The 25,935-nt window shown below is 40.8% G+C and overlaps 1 protein-coding gene across 2 annotated transcripts in view; it reads left to right on the forward strand.

The window, feature by feature from the left end:
* Nucleotides 1-25,935, forward strand: part of brinp1 (bone morphogenetic protein/retinoic acid inducible neural-specific 1) — a 355,193-nt gene that overhangs the window by 299,421 nt on the left and 29,837 nt on the right. For both annotated transcript variants that reach the window (XM_060841011.1, XM_060841012.1), the window contains exon 5: nucleotides 11,177-11,282. In XM_060841011.1, the coding sequence (XP_060696994.1) occupies nucleotides 11,177-11,282 (106 nt within the window). The remainder of the gene's footprint in view (nucleotides 1-11,176; nucleotides 11,283-25,935) is intronic.

Genomic DNA, 25,935 nt, shown 5'->3' on the forward strand with positions numbered 1-25,935 from the left:
CTAATAGCAGAGAGGTTAAGGGAGCTTAAATAAAAATGGTCACTGTTATAGGAGGATTTGTTTGAGTAAATTGGGAGAAAATATGGTGGTCAGTCAAGTGGTCAGTATCCACAGATCATAGGTTTAGTGTAATTTACCATTTGGGATTTCAAGAGTTTTTTTTAATACAATAAATTCTTATGGCCTGGCATGCACCACTGGAAAATATGGTGAAGCAGATGAACAATAATTTTCTACCAGAATTAATGAAAAATATTTGAAGAGGAAAGAATGAAAGGCTTCGGGTGAATTGCAATTCATTGGATAGTTCTTCCAGCAAGATGATACAAAAATGATTGGCTAAATGGTCTCCATTGTCATGCTGCTAGTTTTCCATTTACTGAAGCAGGAGTCAGTCTATCTTCTGCAACAGTTTTATTTTCATTTCCGAGTTCATTACAAACTCCAGTCCATTATCTCCCCTAGCTGACTAACTCACCTGACTGTGAAAAACCAGCCCTTTTGATGAAAGTAAACCCAATCACTCAACTAACAAGACAACATAGCCCTTATTACCAAATTAACCAATTAACTAATGACGCTTACAACAATTGGCAAAAGCGGCCCACCGAGAACAATGCACCAGCAACAAAATGAAGGAAAGGTATGTAAAGTGAAGAAAGCAAACCAGCCCTTTTTAATTTTCCAAAAAAAGAGAAACAAATCATCCATTTGACAAGTTAAAGAATTAACAATTAATGTGCACTACCCATGAAGTACAGTGCAACAGTAATAAACCTAAGGAAGAGTAGGAAAAGAGAAAGCCGCATTTCATATTTTTGAAAAGCCCATTGCCAAATCAAGGAAAACCTACTTCTGTTTTTGAAAAAGTCATCCTGTTCAGAAATGTTATTATCTCTGGAGCAGGGGAGACTTGAGCCTCCTGGTCCAAAGGTAGGGAGAGTAGCACTGCACCACTAGCCCCTATACTGCCACACTGTGAGCTATTTTCTAATCAGCTTATTCAGTCTAACTACATATCTTTGGAGCAGGTGAGTCTTGAATCTGGGCCTTCTAAGTAAGAACACTACCCATGCACCACAAGAGCTCCTTACTATCACTGTATGAAATGTGCTTGCATGAACATCAGCTACACCCTATTATCTCTGGAGTATATCTGATTAATTTTTAAAGAGACTATCATTTTGAACATTATCATCCATCTGTACTGTGATTTTATGAAATGTGTCTTCATGTCAACCTTTCCACATCTACTCTCTTTGTAGCAACACTGTTTTGCTCCACAACACAATAGGTATTTGTTGTTTAGCTGAAGCTAGGATGACACTTGTATAGCATTAAGCAAAGGTGAAAGGCTCATATTAATGAATGTAGCAGCTTCTTGATGGTGAATAAAATGCATACAGATTAAAATTAAATACACAATGAGATGTTGCCTACGAAAGAGTGAATTATTAATTATTTAAAAATTATGAATTTTACAAATGGATAACATAAATAAAAAGAGTGGAATAAGTGTAACATTCATTACATTTGGCAGTTTCCAGACTTTTCATTAGCAGAGCCACTCAGTAAGTAGAATACAATTTTAATGGTTTTGCTCACTGACCTACATTGGCTCCGAGTCTGGCAACATCTTAATGTTTAAAATTCTCATCCCTGTTTCTAAATCCTCCAAGGCCTTATGCTTCCTGAGCTTAGTGGGTACTCCAATACTCTTAAGACCTCTGTGTTTCTCCACCCATGTCAAATATTGATGACTTAACAATCTCATGAAGCACTTTGCAACTTTAAAGGCACAATATAAATGAAAGTAGTTGTTGTAGAAAATATTTGCCAAGCACATTACACAGCTGTGATAACATGCACAAAGCGTATATTAGATAATTATTGTGGCTACACTCTTGTGACAGAAGGAGATTATCATATTGCTTTTTATTGTTGTGCAATCTTGTGTGCTTGTTCTGTCTTATCCAATTGAAACAATGGACAGTTTTGAAATAGTTGTGTAAAGAATGAGGTGGAGAAGCAATTTAATTGGAATTTTAAATCCCTATCTTTTCACAGAATTCCATTGGTAACTTGGGACTGTGATACTCCTCAATAGTTAAGTGTCATTATCTCATTTTCCACAGGCATAGAGGACTTGTATCTCGTAGCAGTAGAAAACCTGTACCTTGAGATCATGGGTTTTAGCTGCAAAGAATAATTTTGTACTTTTAGGATTTGTTCTTTAATCTTGCTCCTTGATAGTTTTGGAGAAATTCTAAAGCTCAAGGTGTTCTGTTTCAACAGAAGGAAATTGTATATTTTTCATGATTTTTGTATTGTAGACATTTCATAATTACTGATGTCTGAGACAAGAACACTCTTAAAGTTCTGAGACATCTGAACAACATCTGAAACTATTGCAGTTCTGTTTCTGGTGATGCGACATGACATGTGAGGCACGTTGCCTGAGTGATACGGTGTTGCATTAGAAATTATAGCAGGCACTCACAACGTCAATTTCTGAGCAGACTTCAATGATAACTAACATGATTTATTGGATTAAGCACCACTGCCAGTATGATATAGTCTGAGAGCATCCCTATGTATAAGCTCATGTAACATGCATTGTAAAGACTGAGTTTTCAATGGGACAGATGTCTTGAAGTTTATTAACATCTCTCATGCTATCATTAATAACTGTTTACACTGCTGTTATATGTCAGACTTACAAATAGTCTAGGTTCTGTGCTTGCTGACCACATAGCAAAGGTACAATAACAGCAATGACAACAATAATTAGGTATGGCAACTGAAAGTGAAAACAACAAATGCTGGAAACCACAACGGTTTGGCAGCATCAATGGACAGGGAGAAAAGTAACGTTTCGAGTCAAGAAATCTCTTAATCAGAGCTGACGTGAAATGTTGGGGGTGGCAGCAGCGTTTATGTAATAATTGAGGGGGGTGGTGGAGTTCTGGGGGAGAAAGGGTGCTGATAGTGAAAAGTAAGTAATCACAATGTGAAAATGGCAAACCATAGTGTGTCTCACTGTCAAATTGGAATGAACAGATCATCCCATTGGAATGGGATATGGTGAGAAAGAATGCCACGAGTAAAGCTCAAAAGAAAGGGAACGAATGGGAGTGGGTTCACAATTTGAAGGCGTTGAACTCAGTATTAAATCCAGAAGGCTGTAAAGTGTCTTGTCTGAAGATGAGATGTTATTTCTTTCATTTTGTGCTGTGATTCACTGGAACACTGCAGCATGTTGAGACAGTGGGCATGCGAGCAGGACACTGTGTTTAAATGACCAGCTATGGGAAGGTCAGGGTCCTGCTTGCTCACGGACTGGGTGTGATCCACAAAGCAGTCACTTAGCCTGCATTTGGTCTCTCCAATGTAGAGTAGGCCACGCTGGGTGCAGTGAATACAGTTGACCAGATAGGAAGAAATATAGGTGAAATGCGGCTTCACCTGGAAACTGTTTAGGCCCTTGGCAGGGAGGAGAAGGGGCAGGTATTGCACCTTCTGTGGTTACATGGGAAGATGCCGTGGGAAGGGGGCATGGTGTTGGTGGTCATTCAGGAATAGCTTAAGGTGTCCCGGAGGAATTATCCCTGTGAAATGCAGTCAAGGGGAGTGAGGGGAAGATGTGTTTGGCAGTGGCATTCTGCTGGAGTTGTCTGAAATGGCAAAGAATTATCCTTTGAATGTGGAGGATGGTGGGATGAATAGTTATGACAAGAGTTGAGTGATGGAAATGGACAAGGGCAGAAGTAGGTGATAGATTGGATCTGTTTGGACCTGTTTGGATGATGCTACCTCCCAAGACAGCACTGCAGACATGGCTTCCTTCTTCCATAGCCATAGTTTCCCACTAACTGTGGTTATCAGAGCCATCAACTGCGTCCAACCTATCACCTGTGCTTTTGCCCATGCCCCTTCCCATCATTTATAACTGTGCAAGAGTTCAACACCTTCAGCTTGTGAACTCACTCCCATTTTTTCCCCTTGCATGAGCCTTACTTATTGCATTCTCTGTCACCATGTCCTATCTCCCCTCCCCCCACTCCAGTGGGACTGTGTTGTTTCCAGTTTGGCAGTTAGACATTCTGATCTCTTAATCTGCACTATTAGTACCCTTTCTCCCCCATTATAACTTCACCCCTCCATTATAGCTATAAATGCTGCATCCTCCATATTAGCTCTTGATGAAGAGTCATCTAGACTTGAAACATTAGCTTGCTTTCTCTCCGTGGATGGTGCCTGACCTGCTGTGATTTCCAACATTTTTGTTTTCAGTGCAGATTCCGGCATCTGCAATAATTTGTTCCTATTCTGCCACTGAAAGTGAAATGGAGACCCTTATAGCAGATTGTCACATGACGTGATGCCATCATACTATCTTAAAGAAACAAACGTGTATGGTTTGAAATCTTAGTAATACAACATTAACATATTTTATTATCCCGATGGATATAATTAGACCAAAATATGTTTTGTACTTTGGCTATGAAGAGCTCAAGGCCCTTCAGTCAAGATGATTGGCAATAAACTCAGACCAAGGGAGGAGAAGAATTGCAACCCGTGACTAAGAAAAAGTGGAGTTGATTGAAGACTGCTGGAGACATTGGCTGACCCTGCTGGTTGGTCTTTTGCATTTGAAGTCTTTACATCAAGCCTGGCATGCTGAGCTTGAGATCAAGGGCATTTGGTTTGTTGGGTCTGCAATTAATTAGGGTAAGGAGCATCCAAATCCAAAGCTGTTAGATTTGAACTGGCCAGAACAAGACAAGAAGGTTGCTTGTATGTCTTCGTTTGGTAGGTTGGAGTAATTAAATCCTTTTTAGGAATGTGCGAGGGACTAAGTGAAGACCTGTCACAAGTGTTGTGACCAATTTAGTCACAAGAAGGAACACCAGTCTAAACTGATGCTGCAGAGATGGTTCTGTGATACAGTTGAGTCTTTGTGACATGATGCAGGAATTGATTCATTGAAAGGGCATTGCTCCATCGTTTTGTGATGTGTTTAAAGAAAAAAAATCTTGTATCAAAGTTGGCCAGGTTATGACATTAAAGTCATAATTACATGAACTTGGAGGTAGGCCAGGCAGCAGAATGTCTCATTTTGGCAACAACTCTCCTCTTTTGGGGGGCAGGGAGGTGGCAACTAGCATACTACAGCATGATTGAAAAGTTTACAGGAACTTTAGGTTTGGTTGCTGACATGAAGTCTTCCCCCTCTGGGATGGTATAGCGCCTTCAGGCTTCTCAAGACAGCATTTGGGAATCCTGCCGACAAAGGACAGGCTCCAGAGCATGAGCGTGTCCAAGTGTTGCCATCTCCCTCAGTGAAACAGTTGGTGCAGGCAATTCACTGGTTTGCGACTCTCTACAAGGAGTTGGGGGAGTTGTATCTGAGCCTTTAAAGTGGGGAGAACAGGGTTGGAAGGTGACAGTTACATGTTCCAGTGGTGTGCTGGAGAAATTGTAATTGCCCTGGTACACAGTAACTCACTGCTGAAACATGTTTGATCATCATGTGAGGTGAGATAAGTGGGACTTGCCACACATTTTATGGTTATTAAGCATGTCTGTCACTGTCCTTGAACTCCACTCTCATTTGTTACAACAGTGGTAATTATATAACATTAACAAACAGCATTTCTACTGAATGTGAGACCAGTGCTGGTTGTTTGACCAGTGAACTGATAGACTAATAGAGGCACTGCCATAGAAAATGCATCAGGTAATGTTAATTGATAATTAACTGACAGTCCAACGATGGGCAGGTTAGATGGATTGGCAATGCTAAATTGCCCATAGTGCCCAGGGATGTGTAGGTTAGGTGGATTAGTCATGAGCAATGCAAGATTGCAGGAATAAGGTTGGGAGAATGGATCTGGCAGGGATGCTATTCAGAGGATACTCTTCAGAGCCATGGAATTGGAGGAATCCCAACGTACATATTGACTAAAGAAAGTAGGTTTACAGTAGACAAAGATATCTGCAAAGATATTGATGATTCCTACAAATATTGCAAATGCTTGAGGATGCCAGTCAACAATTAAACAAATATGGTCTTAGGTTAGACCATTTCAAGGGCTCTGACTTAAAAACTGCATATCTGTTCTATTCCTTGTCTGAACCAATTGACACAACACCAGGTTATAGTCCAACAGGTTTATTTGAAATCACAAGTTTTCAGAGCGCTGCTCCTTCATCCGATCAAGTGGACCTGATGAAAGAGTAGCACTCTGAAAGCTTGTGATTTTAAAATAAGCCTATTGGAGTATAACCTGGTGTTGTGTGATGTCTGACCTTGTCCAACCCCGTCCAACACAGGCACCTGCACATTTTAAAAATGATTACCTGTGTTGGTATGTGTGTTTGGTTTCACATTTCTATTGTTTCTACTTGTGGTCATTAGTCAATGAAATTCCTCTTTATTTCCCTCAAAAAAAACTTTGGTAATTGGCTTGTTCATCTTCTGATGAACTACATTTTTTTTTATTGGAATGTGCTACCTGTATTCTAAAATAAATATGTTCATTGCAATCAATCAAGAGGGGGTTGAAAAGAGGGAAGCTGATTCATGCTCTCTACCTGGGTCATAACATCTTGTATAACAAATTGTCTATATTCAATACCCAGAAGAAGTATGGTGACTGTATCCTTCAATTGGAGATACTCTTGATTCTAATGATTATCTAAATCATCCTCCAGACAGTCTCCTGAATCGCCTTGCTCAGTGCAAATACCTATCAACACACCCATTATGGGACACATGCTGACAGTCATGCTTTAACCTCATCTCACACTGACCAAAGATAATTTGTACTTTGCCTTGGGATTTTCAGTGGAGCTGTGTGTTTGCTGAGTGATACTTGTAACTTTTACCAGGTGACTGGTTCCCAGCTGAGAGAAGAGACCAAAAACTGCATCATCACTGGGGATAAAAAAAAACTCCAATAACCTTCCATGATTTCTCATCATAATTTCGCATTTTTAGGAGCGATAGGGAAGGGGATGAACTACATACTAGTACATCTGATTCATCGACCCATTCTGCCACAGAATCACTACCTACTGAGTCGAAATCTTTAATATTATGCACATTGTCAGTGATGCACCACCATCTTCAAGTTCCCCTCCAAGCCACTTACCATCCTGACTTGGATATATATCGCCGTTCCTTCACTGTCACTGGGTCAAAATCCTGGAATTCCCCCCCTAATGGCATTGTTGGTCAACCCACAGCAGGTGGACTGTAGCAATTGAAGAAGGCAGCTCACCCCCAACTTCTCAAGGGCAACTCGGGACAGGCAATAAAATGCTGGCCCAGCCGGTGACACCCACATCTCACAAATGAATAAAAGGAAAATGCAGACTCAAGTTAAAACTACGCTTTTTTTATCTTACAAAATTAACATGGTTAGCAATAATCTTGAATTGGAATAATACAGAGCCACAGGTTCCAGCCTTGGGCAACTGTCTGTGTGGAGTTTGCACATTCTCCCCGTGCCTGCATGAGTTTCCTCCCACAGTCCAAGGATGAGCAGGTTAAGTGAATTGGCCATGCTAAATTGCCCATAGTGCATCAGTCAGAGGGAAATAGGTCTAGGTGGGTTACTCTTTGGAGGGTCGGTGTGGACTGATTGGGCCGAAGTTTCTACACTGTAGGGAATCTAGTCTAATCTAAATTTCCACTCAGTAATAATCAGAAATTGAGTCTTATTTTCCATATAGGTTCATAACACTAAGTTAAACTCAGGTCAACAATTCATAGACAAAAATAGAAATTGCTGGGAAAGCTCAGCAGATCTGGTAGCATCTGTGGAGAGTCACTTGACTTGAAATTTAACCCTGATTACTCTGCACAGATGCTGCTGGACCTGCTGAGCTTGTCCAGCAATTTCTCTCTGATTTACACCGTTTGCAGTTCTTTTGGTTTTTATTTTGTCAGCAATTCATACCTAGAAAGACTGATAAACTAACATTTTTTTTCTCAATCAAAACTGCTTTTAGAGCACTTTAACTTCAATAAAATTTGAACTCCTATAATAAAGTCCTAAACACTCCAACTGTGTCTTATTTGTCTTTTTCACAACTCATTGTTTCTGTGACACAGGGTAAGTTGAAACGAGTCTGTCTTTTCGACTCTTGGAAGAGTTGATCGTGATTTCAGTGAAAGCTTCAGGATGTTCCAAGATACTTTGCAGCCAATTACTTTTGAAGCATCATCATTTGTACCAGAAGTCATGCAGCAGCCAATTTAACACCCCAAGTGTTTGACAGTCAGCTTGAAGGAAATTATCAGATAATCTGCTTCAGTGGTGTTGGTTGACGGATACATATCGAGCCTGAAAAACAGGAAGAACCACCCCCCCTGCTCTCCTTTGTAATAACGAGATGCAATCTTCTACATTGGACCTTGATCTAACATCTCACCCAAAAAAAAAGTGGGATTGATCAGTCTAAAATTTACCAGTCCAGTAGGAAAATTTGCATTGTTGCTCATATAGTACTGAGAGCAGGAATAAATTGGACAAATCCCTCAGGGGTTATAATTATTCAAGGTTGCTGTAGATTCTGAGACTTGAGTTCAAATCTAGTTCAGCATGACCAGAAGAAATCTTCATCTCTTCTGGGGTCAGTGTTTGTTAAGGAAATGACTTTTCACTTCATTGCATGAACTCAGGAGCACAAAACATCAAAAACAATAAAAAAACACAGAAGTTGCTGGAAAAGCTCAACAGGTCTGGTAGCATCCGTGAAGAGAAATCAAAGTTAATGTTTCAGGTCTGGTGATCTTTCCTCAGAACAGACCTACCAGACCTGCTGAGCTTTTCCAGCAACTTCTGTTTCTGATTTATAACATCCTTAGATCTTTCAGTTTTTAGTTTAGCACAAAGCATCAGGTTGACATAAAGCTGCCACTTGAACTGTGATGTTACAGAGGTGCATTTCCTTTGCAGATGTACAAAGCCTGTAACAACTCTGACCCAATAATATGAAGCTGTCTTATTGGAATGAAGTAATTTATCCTTATGGTGTTCGCTCCCTTGTTATTTGCCATATTAGTACCTTGGATAAATATTGGAACTCGTCACCTTGACCTAGAAATAGTATGGATAGGCAGCCCATTATATAAAATCAATGGAAAGGGTGGCCATTATGCATAGACTCTGAAGTCTATAATTTATCAAAATGCCATTTGATTAACATTAATGTCATAGTATCTTGAAATGTCCACCATTATTATTATACATAATTTATATTTCATGGGTTTTTTTATTCGTTAATTGTGCCATTTTTATATAAAGGAAAAAGCAACTCACGAGCCAACTGAATATAAAGATGTCTTGTTAATGGACGATAATCTGTATGGATTTGCTTTAAATTATTGTGTATTGGAGAACACCAGAGTAAATCGCAACCTAAGCACAGCAATAGTTAACTAACTCACCGAACCATCACTGTCAAACCTGAGGGCAATTTATAGGACAGGATCCAAATGAAACCTTGGCATTTGTGGACCATTTCATTGCAGTGAAGAGATAGCCTCAGGAAGCATATTGCAGTTATATACTGTTTAGCAAAAGAAAGCTCTCATTGACAGTCACACTGTTGGTGTTATTCCCAAGTTCAGTTATAATGTGCAGCCCTTGTGTTAACATCTCTGACACACAGCAGCCTCCAGGCCTCCACATTGCTCTTGCTGCTTCATTTAATGAAGGTAACTTATAGAATACCCTCATTATAAGACACCATTTATTAGAGCAAGGTTGCTACATGGTATAACAGAAAACAGAAAGGTAGTGCAGATTATCTGCAATGTTAGATGATTGCAAAATGATTCTGGACTTGTCTGTATGCTTTGAACTGCAAAGGCAAAATCTCTATCATTGATCTTTGCTATTTAGGTTAGAAATGGAACTGTCTCTTAATGAGATCATATCCATTTTCCTCCCTTTTTATTCAAAGTTATTGAAGCTTGCATTGAAAGTGAGAGAAAATTAAACAGTATTATCTCGGTCATGCAAAAATTCTTTAATTAGTTTTCCATAACCTATTCCAAACATAGTTATCCATATTTATATTACAGCAATCCCACATGCACAGTGCTGAAGAAGACTGAATCAGGAACAAGGAGGGTTCTGGGTGCATTGGTCAATCTGCCATTGAAATAAACCATAATAGCATTCAACAATTCCTACCTGGACCATTATTGACAGGCATAGCTTAAGGCACTTCATTGCTGTATGATTGGGGCTTACGCCAATGTAATGAAAAGTATCCTTTGTTGTTATTGGAACAATTTGGATAATTGTAGCTGGACAAGTTGAGCCCCGTCAGGATCTGGTATCGAGTCTTTAGATTATTTTGTCTTCTCCAAAGGTTAATAAAAGCCTCAACAATTGAAATTAACTATTTTAATTTTTTGAGACTTCATTTGTATGTGAGCAAATTATAAATAATTTGATCTCTGATGCTGAAAGATTGAAGGGAGCTTTATAAAAATTATATATTCCAGTGACAAAATAAGTCAAAATAAATGATGTAAAGATGTAAAATAAAATGGTAATATTTAAAGCAGAGTAAAATAGGAAAGAGGGGGAGAGAACCTATCAGTCCATTGTTGATTGTCAGGAAAAACCTATCTAGTTCACTAATGTCCCTTAGGGAATGAAGCCACCATCCTTACCTGGTCTGGCCCAGGTGTGACTTCAGACACACAGCAATATGGTTAACTCTTAAATGCCCTCTGGGCAATTAGGGATGGGCAATAAATGCTGCCTAGCAAGTGATAACCTCATCCCATGAATGCATAAAAAAGAACAAATCTTTATTAAAGTTTGAGGTAGTTGATCTTCAATGATCTTATGATGACACTTAAGTACCAGTTCCATTTGAAAGCATTCTAATGTTATATGCTTGTCTTATAGACATTAAATGACCAATTGTATTCTTTAAACAAGGGTGTGCAACAATCACGGAAGCTGCTAGTAAGAGTGGTGTGGAGGGAGGTTGCAGATCATGTGGAAACCTCCACGTTCAAACAGAGGGGGCAGTCATTATCTCTTTGGCGCACGTCTGTGAATAAATTTAATTCAGTTTTGACATGAGAAATTGAGGTTGTGCTGATTCCATATTGTAAATGTAAAATACTTTGGTGTTGCAGGTAACAGAAACACGAACTGGACCTCTGGGGTGTAGCAGTTACGAGAACCTTGATTCAGTGAGTTCTGTTCTACTGCAGAGTCCTGAGAGCAGACTGCATTTGCAAGGTAAGCTTCCAGGAAGACGAGGGGTTCTGGGATGGGCAGGGAGGAAATGCGAATTTCAAACACATTTCAATGTTTATGCAAAGAATTTATTTGACACACAAGCTTCCATAAAACAGCACACTTTGTTCAGTGAAGTGACTACAGTACTATAATGAACTGTTGAGTGCAGAACATTACTCTGGAATTTGCTAAAATTCGATAAGTTATGTCAACATTTACGTTGACACAATATCCACATTCAGCTGATCTTGCTGACTCGTGCCAAAACTTTCTCCCAATCTTATTAACATGCAGCAAAGAAATAACAAAAAGAGCAGCTTTAATGAGAGAAAATCAGAATAAACTGTCTTGTAATGAGGAAAGCACCATATTTGCACAAAAGGTGGAATTTAATTTCAGCGATGTTGTGGAGAGCATGTTGCTCCCTGACTCAAGAGCCTCTGAAATCCTCACATCACCTTCTTTGGGGAAGACCTGTTATTGAATTGTTAATCTGTCATTTACATGGCCAGCAATGGGCCTTCCTCAGGCTTAACGATGCAGGGAATGGAAATCCTACTGTCAATATTTGGTGCAGTGGCTGTAGTGAGGAATGTATGCACAGGAATGCTGGACGGTGATCTCCATTTCTGGTACTGAGATTACGTTCGCTAACCTATCAGGCTTTCATTTGTTTGTGCTCCTGATGTCGTGACTCTTTTGTGGTACCCCTACTTGTCTGCCTCTATTAACATTAGGGGCGGCACTCCAATCGTTCGCAGGGGAATGAAATAGTGGTGGTCAGGGTTGTGTTAATGAGTGACAGGACACTTTAAGAGAGAGTTTGTGAATAAGCACCAATGACAATGGAAGTTGGGCGTGAAGCTTAAAACTTGTCCAACACAGCCAGGTTTTCTCAAACCTTTGCTCTGTGATTGTTTTTACACCATAATTATGCCACTATTTAGCATAAGATTTGAAGAAATTTGAGGCTCATTATATCCAAGTCACAAGGATAGATGTGAATAAAGAAGGCTAATTGGCCTTGCACTCTCATCAAGAAAAAATGCAACACTCTCAATGATGATATGAAATGTATAAATGATGCCAGGTCTATGTTTCCACTGGGTAAAAGTGAGGACCGCAGATGCTGGAGATCAGAGTCTAGATTAGAGTGGTGCTGGAAAAGCACAGCAGGTCAGGCAGCATCTGGGGAGCAGGAAAATCGATGTTTCAAGCAAAAGCCCTTCATCAGGAATGAAGGCAGGCAGCCTCCGGGGTGGAGAGATAAATGGGATGGGGGTGGGTCTGGGGAGAAGGTAGCCAAGAGTACAATAGATGGATGGAGGTGGGGATGAAGGTGATAGGTCAGAGAGGAGGGTGGAGCAGATAGGTGGGAATGGAGATTGGCAGGTAGGATAAGTCATGAGGATGATGCTGAGCTGGAAGGTTGGAACCTGGGTAAGGTGGGGGAGGGGAAATGAGGAAACTGTTGAAGTCCACATTGATGCCCTGGGGTTGAAGTGTTCCGAGGCGGAAGATGAGGCGTTCTTCCTCCAGGCGTCGTGTGGTGAGGGAGTGGCGGTGGAGGAGGCCCAAAACCTGCATGTCCTCAGCAGAGTGGGAGGGGGAGTTGAAATGTTGGGCCACGGGATGGTGAGGTTGATTGGTGCGGGTGTCCCGGAGATGTTCCCTAAAGCATTCTGCGAGAAGGCATCCAGTCTCCCCAATGTAAAGGAGACCGCATTGGGAGCAACGGATACAATAAATTACATTGGTGGATGTGCAGGTGAAACTTTGATGGATGTGGAAGGCTCCTTTGGGACTTTGGATGAAGGTGAGTGAGGAGGTGTGTGCACAGGTTTTGCAATTCCTGTGGTGACAGGGGAAGGTGGCAGGAGGGAAGAATGGTTTGTTGGGGGGTGTGGACCTGACCAGGTAGTCACAGAAGGAATGGTCTTTACGGAAAGGAGTGGGGAGGGAAATATATCCCTGGTGGTGGGGTCCGTTTGGGAGGTACAGAAATGTTGGCTGAAGATATGGTTTGTGTGAAGGTTGGTAGGGTGGCAGGTGAGGATCAGGAGGGTTTTGACCTTGTTGCAATTAGAGGGGTGCAGGTTTGAGGACGGAGGTGAGGTACGTGGATGAGATGCATTGGAGGGCATCTTCATCCACTTGGGAAGGGATATTGCAGTCTTTAAAGAAGGAGGCCATCTGATGTGTTCTATGGTGGAACTGGTCCTCCTGGGAGCAGATACAGCGGAGGAATTGGGTATGTTTCCACTGTTCTACCTGTCAGCTCATTGCAGTATATGAGAAGGAGCAAATTGCTCCAGATGCTGGAATCTGTACTGAAAACAAAAAATGCTGGAGATCACAGCAGGTCAGGCAGCATCCATGGAGAGAGAGCAAGCTAATGTTTCAAGTCTAGATGACTCGTCATCTCAAAACATTAGCTTGCTGACTCTCCATGGATGAAGTACACAGGAACCTTGTATTAGTTTGAACTGTGTTACATTGCTATGTGTTAAATATTGTGTAGCCTGAACTTGTCTTTTCCATGCTATTTACTGTCCCACCTGAAAACAGATCTTGCACGTTGAAAAGGACTTTCACCCTTTTAAAAGGTTTTAATTTTTAAGATATTATTTTTAACTGTTCTTTTTGAATTACTGGTGCTGACTTAACTGAACTGAAGACAGTGTTTTAAGTTAAAAGGGGCTGCAAACAAAATACGTGGATGTTAATCACTGAGTTACAGTCTTTTCCAAAACAGAGAGATCAGTCAGCCCCACAGCTCCATTCAAGGTGTAGAGTGTAATGCCTGTGAGCTGTGGTTACAGTGGTGTTTGGAAAATTACTCACTTTCTGCACATAACAATTGACCACCTGATCATTCCTATTCATTTATTCCTGATCTCACTTCTGAGTGAGTCACAAGGCCAGTGCACACTTGTAGAGTTCAACCTTCTCCCAAGTTTATGGCAATGCAGGAAAGCACTCTAGTTGTAGCTGTGCACATTATACCATCCGAAAACAGCCTCTGTGTATTGCATCCTGCAGGGTTTAGTGGTTAAGAGCAGTCCACAGAAACAGATCTGAAAGTGAACCAGAGTGTGAGGCAGAAATGAACTGTTAACTTTCTTCACTCACTTCTCAAACCACAATGCTGCTTCTGAGAGCAGCTTTCAATTGTTCATGTATGTGTAACATAAGGGGAACAAGTCTTTTCTGTGGCAACCCATTTGGACAGTATTGAAGAAAGTCTCTGCAAAATGTTTCCTAAAGCACCATGTTGCCTCTCAGTGGAGTAGTTCAGCCCTGGGTCAGTTTGCCACAGATGTGTAAACCACCCAATTGGAGTACAGAAATCTTCGAAACAAATTTAAACTAATCACATCAATTGGAGCAGGACCTGCCCTGATGCAGTCTCAGTTCTGCCCTATGATTCCTGTCAGTTCCCAGTAAAATGGACCTATTGTCCAGGATTCCAGAGACGTGTGCGTCAGATGCAAAGAATCTGTTTAGCTTATTAAGCAGCTCCTTCAGACACACATTCACTGAATTCCATTCCCCTGGCCTTTGCACATATCCATCAATATTTTATATATAAATAGCTGCCCACTTCTATTTTTTAAAAGTCTTATAGATTTTGTTTGCTCCTGTATTATGGATTAGCCCTCCAATCCCTGACAATTGTAGTTAAATATTCTCCTCACCTTTCCCTCAGTTCTTTCAGTGCTGATCCTTATTCTCTGTCCTACAGTTGCTGATTTAATTGATAATGATATGTTATTGTATCTTTAAGGTTTTTGACTAATTACCAGCATTCGTAATACCATGTAGCTGAAGTCAGACCTTCCATTTCGAAAATTCAATGGCCAGTAGAAATAACTGTTCCCTATTTACACAGAATGGATTACGTAAAATCCCTACAGTGTGGAAAAAGGCCATTTAACCCAGCAAGTCCACACTGACCCTTTGAAGATCATCCCATCCAGACCCATCCCCCAGCCTTTCCCTGTAATTTTGCATTCCCCATGGCTAATGCACCAAACCTATACATCCCTGAATGCGATGGGCAATTTAGCATGGCCAATCCACCCAACCTGTACACTTTTGGACTGTGGGAGGATACCCCCGCAGACACAGGGAGAAGATGTAAACTGCACACAGACAGCTGCCTAAAGGTGAAATTGAACCAGAGTCTCTGGCACTGTGGTAACCACTGAGCCTCCGTGTTGCCCTGATTGACTGATTGAACACCTCAGGGTTTTCAGCACCACCAGCAGACCACCTCCACCTCAATCTCAGGAAAAGAGTTCTGTGCTTTCTGTTTTTAAAGGGTGCCATCAATCAGAGTGGATTGAACATTAATGTTTATGAAATCGCAAATACTTGAATGTTAAGGTGTGTTTATGGACATTGTATGTCACTGCAGTTTCCATTGGTGATAAATGAAAGCTAATCTGAAATTTAATAGAACATTGAACAAACATGATGAAGTCAGTAAAATGCCTTCGTGTGAGTGGGGCAACTCTAGGTTGGTCCCCTGGCCAATTGCGATCCATATTGCTTTTAGTCAAATCACATTGCCACACTTTCCCATTGGAGATATTTAAGGTAAGTGGAGACCAGGGTGTCTTTGTACTTTTAAAATTGATCCACTTGTATGTGTACACCAGGTACAGAATAGTTTGAGTCTGTCACCCCTTTACTCAAGTTTATTATGTTCTGCAAGTAAACCTTCTTGTTGCTAGGAGTAGTAAGTATGGAGTAGCATTGTATCCTTATGGTCCCTGGTGAATTGGAAGGATCATCCTTTTTAATTCATTTCATTCAGGATGGTAATAAATAAAAATTAATGTGTGAATGTTCAACTCAATGAATCCCATGAATTAATCTATTTTTGATGCATTAATACAGTGTGGCTATGTGTTGTGTTATACACCCACTCACTACAGCTGTTCTGCATAATCATGTATTATATTGTCTGAAAGAAAACACACAGACAGATGGGCAGCATGGTGGCACAGTGGTTAGCACTGCTACCTCATGACGCCAGAGACCCGGGTTCAATTCCTGCCTGAGGCGACTGACTGTGTGGAGTTTGCACATTCTCCCTGTGTCTACTCCAGTTTCCTCCCACAGTCCAAAAAATGTGCAGGTTAGGTGAATTGGCCATGCTAAATTGCCCCTAGTGTTAGGTAAATGGGTCTGGCTGGGTTGCGCTTCAGAGGGTCGGTGTGGACTTGTTGGGCTGAAGGGCCTGTTTCTGCACTGTAAGTAATCTAAGCTGAAAAATGTAATATAGGGAATAGTGATGGCATTTTTTTCTTTTTTTTAAAGTTACAAATTTGTTTTCGCTCATGACTCAATGGCGGTGGTTTTCAGTCAGCCTCTGGAAACTAGACCTTTGAGTTTGCTTTCTCAGTTCCTTTAACAATTCAGAGCTAAAGCTTAAAAATGACCCCACTTGTATTAATCAACTCATTAGAATTAATAGTGTATTTCATACTTCCTTCATTTTTTCAAGCAGATAATATAACACCTACGCACACAGGTTTTTTTTTAGATTACTTGATAAATGGTGATGAGAAATCTCACTCCTATTATAAACAAAATAGTATCTTTTGCTGTCAAGGAAAGAGGATGGGGTGTTGATGGCACAAGCAGGAAACCCAAACTCAGCAGGTAATTTGAAGTTTGTGCTGAGTTTAAACAGACTCCATTTCAATAATCCTAACCCACAGTTAAAAATCACATAACACCAGGTTACAGTCCAACAGGTTTATTTGGAAGGACTAGCTTTCGGTGCGCTGAGTACTTCTAAATAAACCTGTTGGACTATAACCTGGTGTTGTGGGATTTTTAACTTTGTTCATCCCAGTCCAACACCAGCACCTCCACATCATGGCTTAACCCATAGCGCAGGAGTCAAGAATTGACAGGATATTCATAAATCCAAAACTGGTGCTGGAAAAGTACAACGGTCAGGCAGCATTCGAAGAACAGGAGAATCGATAGTTTGGGCAAAGGCCGCTTCATCAAGTGTTCATAAATATTTCTGAAGGATGGTTATGATCTGCTTAAGTGTAATTCTTTAAATTCATGTAGAAAATAAGGTTGAGCATTTAGTGAGAGTATTTTCTTTTTAAAAAACTCAGTGGGATTATTTTACTTAACAGGGCATCTGCTGCAGATTTCAAAACATCATGATCACACAATCAGTGGTGACATTTCACAAAATCTGCAATTAAAACTGAGATCAATATGAATGTTTGGCTGAGATTCAAGAGCAAAAATGTTTTTAAAAAATCCTTTGAAAATAAAATAGTGCTTTCTTCCAAAGGCATTTTTTCAGGCAGGATCTGAGTTCGCATTTGGGTGACACTGTAACGACATTATTAAAGGATTAGATATGTTCATGGATGGATTAAATATAAACTTCTTTATATTAAAAATTGAACACTTGAGATTAAATTTCATGAACAGATGTGAACTCTCTATTAATTTAACCAAACACCCAGAAAAGCTCACTTCATCTCATAATCAGTTAAAATATGAGTGACAAAGAACTTCCAAATTCCACTATTTAAAGAAAATAAGATCAATTTATTTTTTAACTCTAAAAGTGAACATTAAACAACAACTATTCATAACTCTAAGCCCCCATTTCTCTTCACTGTTTATTACCGGCCGCCAACTCTCTAACAATATGCTGCTCCAATATTAAAATTATATCAACTTAATTTCAAAACCATAAAGCAGCTGTTGCCTTCAGTGTCTGTCCTCTTCTGGCTGAAGATCTCTGTGTGTTCTTTCTTTCTTTTTACTGTAAGTATGTTTCATATGAAAAGGTACCTTTGATAGAGAGTGCTTTCTAATTTCTTGGGTCTCCCTGGATGGCAGTTGCTCTTTCTCCAATTTTCAAAATGCCTGAAGTATTATATCCACAACATCAGATCGTCTCATTGGTTTGATGTTGGCAAAACAATAAATTCAAATTTGATTGGGTTTTAGTACCCTCAGGCATAATTTAAACTGATTGGTTAAATTAGAATATTGGCCAAAACAACAACCAAAACTCAAGTATTCCTTTCACAGCCGAATGTTACATACTTTCAATTTTCCTGTACACTCTGAGACTGTTAGCTAGTCATATACACAGGTGCTTGTGAGCTCTCAGTTCAGAACAGCATTCACTCTCTCTTAAAGGTACAGTCCACACCTTCAACCTCATAAAAAAGGAATAGTTTCCCTATCAAATGTCTGTGAGTGAGAGCTGTCTTAGATTATTAGAACTTCTGTTTTCATCTCCACATCTATGTTTGGTGGATATTAGGTGAATGGTGGTCTGATAAATTACGTAATTTGGTAAAAGGGGACATGAATCATAGGTGGGGCAATGATTAGATTAGATTACTTACAGTGTGGAAACAGGCCCTTCGGCCCAACAAGTCCACACCGACCAGCCGAAGCGCAACCCACCCATACCCCTACATTTACCCCTTACCTAACACTACGCGCAATTTAGCATGGCCAATTCACCTGACCCGCACATCTTTGGACTGTGGGAGGAAACCGGAGCACCCGGAGGAAACCCACGCAGACACGGGGAGAACGTGCAAACTCCACACAGTCAGTCGCCTGAGTCGGGAATTGAACCCGGGTCTCAGGCGCTGTGAGGCAGCAGTGCTAACCACTGAGTTTCCATTCCAGAGCCATCTGGGCATGAGGTGCATGGGTAGTGGGTGTATGGTGTTAGTTGAAGTGGAGGGGCCACAGGGACACGAGGGGCATGGGTGATGTATGACATGGGTTGCCATGCAAGGGCAGTGAGGGTGGATAGAGGTGTTGAGGAATGAGGGTTAGAGTCTGACGGCCTCTAAAATAACAGGGAAGGCATCCCAGGTAATCAAAATGAGCCTAATAACCAGTCCATCTCTGCAATTGACCACTTCCCTGACTGCCTTTGAATCACTTTCAGAGTTAGCTACCTGACTTGCTTCTGTCTCCCTTGGAGCAAAGATTAGGTCTACCAGGATCCCTCAAACCAAATCCAAATTTCCCAACTCAAGCCATACCCCTCAGTTGGAAAAAAAACTTGGCCCTACTAATTTCTGATCTTGCCTGGAATATGCCTCATGCTTCAAGAATCATTGAAGCCATGCAGCATTAACTCAAAGTCCAAGATCTCTTAAATGAAATGAGTTAAAAATCACAAATCAGTTGTTATTTAGTTGAGCCAAGCTTTCTCCAATGTCAACAGCAAATGCTGTGAGATGAAAAGTTTCAATTGGTGAATTTTAAGGAACCCAGTTCAGTAATTTTACCATGGTAATTGAAACACAACAGACTGCAACATAATTTTCAATCCTGTTCAGATCCTTCTAAGAAAAAAAGCGTAAATATAATACAACCGAAAGAATCCAGCCAGGTTTGTTGTCTAATTAGAATCGTGCATAGGAATGGGGAAAGGATGAAATTTCACACTCCATCATCCAATGCTGATCCAAAAATAGATGATAGTTATTATTCTTTGAACTCGTTCATTCTCACTTCTATCCTGGTAATTGTGCTGTGACTGCAGAATTGATGAAAGGTTATTTAAAAGGTCACCATCTAATTTGTTAATGTTGGGGCAATGGCAAAAAAGGACTTAATAACACAGTGCCTGCATTCAATTAGCTAAGAGGCTCTCTCCTCGTGATGGATATTTCAATTAAAATGATGAAATGAGGTTTAGTTGCTTCAGCATTGACTATAATAAAGCTATTGGAAAAAGTCGCACTGCTTCAGTACTATGTGAGGAAGGAATAGTAAGTTGCTCGGCTGACCAATTGCTCACAAACCAGGTAACATTGAATCTTCAGTTGCTGCAAATTCTTTACAAAGTGTTCTTTACTTTCTCTGACACGTAAACAAAACCAGAAAGTTGGCTGTCAGTGGCCGTGTTGACTGGTCTCTTGACGGCTCTCAGCCTGGTCTTTCGGCTCCTCATGGCGATCTCTTGGCCTGGCGTGCAAGTGGATCTGGCCCCAGCATGTTCCCGAGGCACCGGAAGACATTGCAGAGGCATCAGTTTCAGTGGCAACGATGGTCTCTGTGGCATTGAGAACAGACAGCTGAGTGACATCAGCAGAGAACTTATGAAAGACTGTTGCACTTTTACCTTATTCCTTTATTTTCCTAGACTAAACTACAGAAAACTTTCATGTAAACTATTACCTGATTCTTTATTTTTCTACAATGTTACAAAGTAATGCTTAACCTTTTAACTTTGTTTCTCTTGTAGCTAAAGTTTTTTTATACTGAAAATGGTGCCATTTCTGGCGACATTATACACTTTTCACTGTACTCCATTACTTCTGTACTTGAGTAGATATGACAATAAAATCTAAAATCTACAATCTAAAGTTGTCTGTAATTTCAATTGCTTCAACAATTCTCCAAGTGGCATGGTGGCTCAGTTGTTAGCACTGCTGCCACACAGCACTAGGGTCCCAGGTTCAATTCCAGCCTTGGGTGGATGTGTGGAGTTTGCACATTCTCCCCATGTCTACGTGGGTTTCCTCCCACAATCCAAAGATGTGCATTTCAGGTGATTTGGCCATGCTAAATTGCCCATGGTGTTAGGTGCATTAGTCAGAGGGAAATGGGTCTGGATGGGTTACTTTTCGGAGGGTCGGTGTGGAATGGTTGGGCCGAAGGGCCTGTTTTCACACTGTAGGGAATATAATCTAATCTAAAGTGGTTTGGTGGTAGACACCAACGTTGAGAGTAGTAAATATGGCATATGACAGCAGTGTAACTAATTCCATAGACAGTCAGCATCTAATTGCAGGTACATGGTTGTATAAAATGCATGAGGGAAGAGTAAGAGAGAGGAATGTTAACTGGTGATGATAACTCTGGAATACTGATTCAAGTAACTTGAATGCTTCTAGTGTATAAACACATCTGTGGAAAAGTGGCAAAGAAGAATGTCAATATCATGTAGATTTGTTCTACACACAACAAGAATCAAACAATGAATAGGACATTTAACGTTTATTTCGGGTTTATGATCAAAGCAGGCCCGCATGGTTGCTTTGTTAGTAATTGTGCGCTTTATAAATTTTTAGACTTCTATGTCAGTATATACACATATAAAAGTTGAATGGATCAAATTTAAAAGAATAGTGGTCAAAGACACCGGTGATTTGTATTGTGGAAATCTTACTGAATGTGGCAGTTCCAGATTGGCCTGAATTTTCACATCAAAGACACATGCAGAAAGTATTTTTAGCTTGACATTCCATTTCACTATTGCTAAGCATCAGGAACAACAGGAGATATTGGTCACAAATAGAAGGTGGAGGAGTCCTTTGGGATAACAGTAGAAAAAATATTAGATGTTTGGAAGAGAGTGACCATTCATCAGAATTACAGGATGATTAAAAAGGAGGTGTATATTCTCATGTGTCGCTATTTTGGCAAGTACGTTTTTCTAGACGAACTCATGATTCAGGGTTGGTGAATGAGCAACAATGCTGTCCGATCAAAAAAGGTAAGTAAATTTTACATTGGTAAAAAGGAACAAGTTCATCAAAACTCTCTATCTTGCGCTCAAATGATATCCTGCTAATTATGCAAAAGCATAATGCTGTCTATGAGTGACTGTACCAGTGTGATGCTAGGGATGTAAGCCATATGGTTTAAAGATTGGCAAATTGTATCAAACAGCAAATTGCTTTGGTTGTTCACAACAAACAAGATATTGACCATACCCAACTAACTCATGCTTTCAAAACTCACAATCTCTAACCTAACGCATGATTCTGCAATTGGACAGTATTTGCTGGATAGTCCTGAGTATGTGAATTTTTTTTTTCCCAGCCAACTAATGTCGGATTGTCAGTAGGGTCTCCATTGTGTACTGGAAGCTACATATGTTAATACACAGGCTTCAGTTCTTTTCAGACAAAAAGTGTGTATAAACTGTGTCTGTTTCAACTCAAGAAAATAGACCAACCTTCCAATTCAACAGCACAGTCTTGACTTGCCCATCCTCCTTCCCACTTCTCTGCCCCACCCTCCCCCTCCGATCTATCACTATCAACCCCCCACCTCAATCTACATATCACCTTCCCAGGTATCTTTACCCCACTCCCACCCTTACCCTCACTCTCCTATTTATCTTAGCCCGTTTTCCACACACCCCCACACGCCACCACCATCATATTCCTGATGAAGGGTTTATGTCCGAAATGTTGACTTTCCTGCTTCTCGGATGCTGCCTGACCAGCTGTGCTTTTCCAGTGCCACCCTTTTTGACTCTGACTCTTCAACATCTGCACTCCTTCCTTTCTCCTTCAAGAAAATAGACAACAGCCATTTTCATAGAATCCTGACTGTGCAGAAGGAGGCCATTTGGTTTAACAGATCTGCACCAACAAGCACCCTACCATATCTCCATGGCTAACCCGTCCATCCTGCACAACCTTGGAAACTATGGCACAATTTAGCATGGCCAATCCACCTAACCTGCGCATCTTTGGACTGGGGAAGGAAACTAGAGCACTCAAAGGAAATCCACACAGACATGGGAGAATGTGTAAACTCCACAGAGTCAATCACCCAAGGCAGGAATTGAACCCAGCTCCTGGGATAGTGAGGCAATCGTCCTAAACACTGTGCAGCTGGTTCATTTTTCAATGAATGCCTTCACCTGTCACTGTCAATCTGCCTAGTTTGAAATCTACTCAAGACTCGGCATTAACTCTCAATTACCATGACATGGTCAGTGCACAGATGTTTGAGAGGGAGGATGGTCTACCAGAATATTTACTTTGATTTATTTTATGATTGATTGCACAGGAAAAAAAGGAAGCAGAATGTTGCAGGAATTTAGTGATAGACATCTGTTACAAAAATCTCACCATTACTATGAGTGGCCATGTGAAACAATGCATAAGCAGTCAGATTAAAGAAAAGAAAATGATTAATAGACCCAGCCCATCCCAAGGCAGGAAGGCAGGTGAGAGGGGAGCATAAAGTTACGGCAGCACCTGCCTGTTGCCTATCTACAGATATTTAATCATTAGGTTATCAGGTAATGAACCAACCCTGAACCCCAATTTCCATGTTTTGAGGTTTTATCAACAGTGTGTGAGGATGGCAACAAGTGTCAATGGCATGCAGCCAACTCTTGAATAGGCGTCTTGGGTGGGGGTACCTTGTTGGCCAGAGACTCAGTTCCCAAGAACATTCTTCCTACCCACATCTTATTCTGTCCATCCCTGTCCATCCCTGTCCCTCCAATCCGTGCCCTTCTTTTACCAAGAAACAAAAATTACTGCAGACTATGGAATCCAAAGTAGACATGCAGGAGGCTGGGAGAACACAGCAAGCCAGGCAGCATCAGGTGGTGGCAAAGCCGACATTTCAAGTCTATTACCCCCGAAACATCGACTTCTCCACCTCCTGATGCTGCCTGGCTTGCTGTGTTCTCCCAGCCTCCTGCATGTCTACTCCTATTGTCAAGGACAGCGATTCCAAACTCAGCAAGAACTTTGCAGATCCACAGCATCTTATATTTGGGATGCCTGCAATTCCATCAGTGGCCACTGCTCATGGTGTCACCGCTGGGACCAGAGTTACCCGCCATTAGATTAGCCAGCCACTCACAGAAGCTGAAAGCCCTCACCAATGGGTGTGGGACTCCTAACTCATGCAAGCCAACAGCCTAATGGACATAAAATAGGTGGGAGAAGTAGGGTTATCAAGTAGCCAATGGCTATCAAGCTCATGATCAACTTTTATACCAGCAACAGGGCATTGCTACCCCCAACTCCCACCCCATGTAAAGTGCAGATTCAGATTCCTCTTGCTGAGTTCTTAGTTTTCATTAGAGCTTGATTCTCAACCTTCTTCCTCCATCATGGAACTAAACCCAGCTTGGTGTGATTCTGGGTGATGAAGAATTGCAATAAAATCCCATTGCTCCTGTCTTCATCCACAATTATTACCCAGGTATCAATATGCTCAAGGACTGGTTATGTGAATGTAAATTAATTTAAGGTTTTTTGATTTACAAACCTTCTATGTGCTAATTTCATTCTGCCTTATTCTTGATCACATGCTAGGTATTTAAATCATTCCAGCCCTATTCGTTGATACTAAAGATACACGGTGCAATTCCATCAATTTTTCTGTACATTTCAAAGTCTCCAATAATGTCTGCTTTTCAAATATGCTGTTAGTTGATCACTTTTAGCTCCTTTCCATTTCAGCATCATGTCTATCTTTTTACTCTAATCTCATAAACACACTGATATCTTTCTGGATGCAAAGAGTGGTGCACAAATGGAAGTAGGGATTTTTGAGCACCTGCCTTTGTTTTATCATGACCACCATCAAAACAAATCCTTTACATATCCAAAGAGTTTCAGTGACAGCACCAGTGCTAACCTTCAGCACAAGTAAAGTGTGGAGGATTGGAATTCTGTACTGAGTAGCTCATCTTCTGCTTTCTCATACTTGTCACCGTTTGTAACCCTCGAGTGAGATACCTGCACCACAGAAACTCAAAGTGTTGTCAACAGGATATTCTCAATATCTGTGCATTCTCACTTGTCCCCGGACATGTCAGTCATTCTAAATGTTTTCCATAGCTTTCCTTTGTAGTTCAACATGGTGGCATTATACTTGATTAATTCAGTTGCTAGCTGTCCTGTCAATCCTAGAAATGCTTGCAGCTGCACCTCAGTATTGTTACTTATAGATTCTCCAAAAGATCTCTCTTGGCCCCTTCCCAACTCCTGTACTCGATACTCTGACCAATAAAGGAAAGCATACCAAATGCCTTCTTCACTATCCTATCTACCTGAGACTCCATTTTCAAGGAGCTATGAACCTGCACTCCAAGGTCTCTTTGTTCAGCAACACTCTCTAGGATCTTACCATTAAGTGTATAAGTCCTTCTAAGATTTGCTATCCCAAAGTGCAGCACCTCGCATTTATCTGAATTAAACTCCATCTGCCACTTCTCAGCCCATTGGCCCATCTGGTCAAGATCCTGGTGTAATCTGAGGTAACCCTCTTTGCTGTCCACTACACCTCCAATTTTGGTGTCATCTGCAAACTTACTAACTGTACCTCTTGTGCTCGCATCCAAATCATTTATGTAAATGATAAAAAGTAGAGGTCCATCTCTATGACTCTTTTATTATTGATGTGCTACTTTTTGACAACAACAAGCATAGATAGAGTCAATTTTTAAACTGACAGTTAAATCTAACTACTTTTTGTTCCACTTATTCCCACAGCTGCTTCTGTGCAATCAGCTTTCATGTCCAGTATGTACCTGATATTGGGAACTCAAGGGTATCACACCCATCAAACCTGACTCTGTGACTGCCAACTGCACTTCTCTTCCTCATCCTTGTTTCAGATTGTTTGGAACTCGGGTATGGTTTGACCTGGAATGGAGTTCTTGACCTGGAATGGAGTTCTTGACCTGGAATCTTTAACATTATGAAGGTTTCCAACCTCTGATTTCACAATCTATTTTGCATTTGCTTCTACCTCTTGAACAGCTCCCATCCCTCTCCGTATCTGAGCTGGACTTATTTAATCAATCCCCAGTTGGCCTTCCATCCTGTGCAATCTGGAAACTTCAGCTCATTCC

Source organism: Hemiscyllium ocellatum, chromosome 21 (genome assembly GCF_020745735.1).
Source record: "Hemiscyllium ocellatum isolate sHemOce1 chromosome 21, sHemOce1.pat.X.cur, whole genome shotgun sequence".
Taxonomy (NCBI): domain Eukaryota; kingdom Metazoa; phylum Chordata; class Chondrichthyes; order Orectolobiformes; family Hemiscylliidae; genus Hemiscyllium; species Hemiscyllium ocellatum.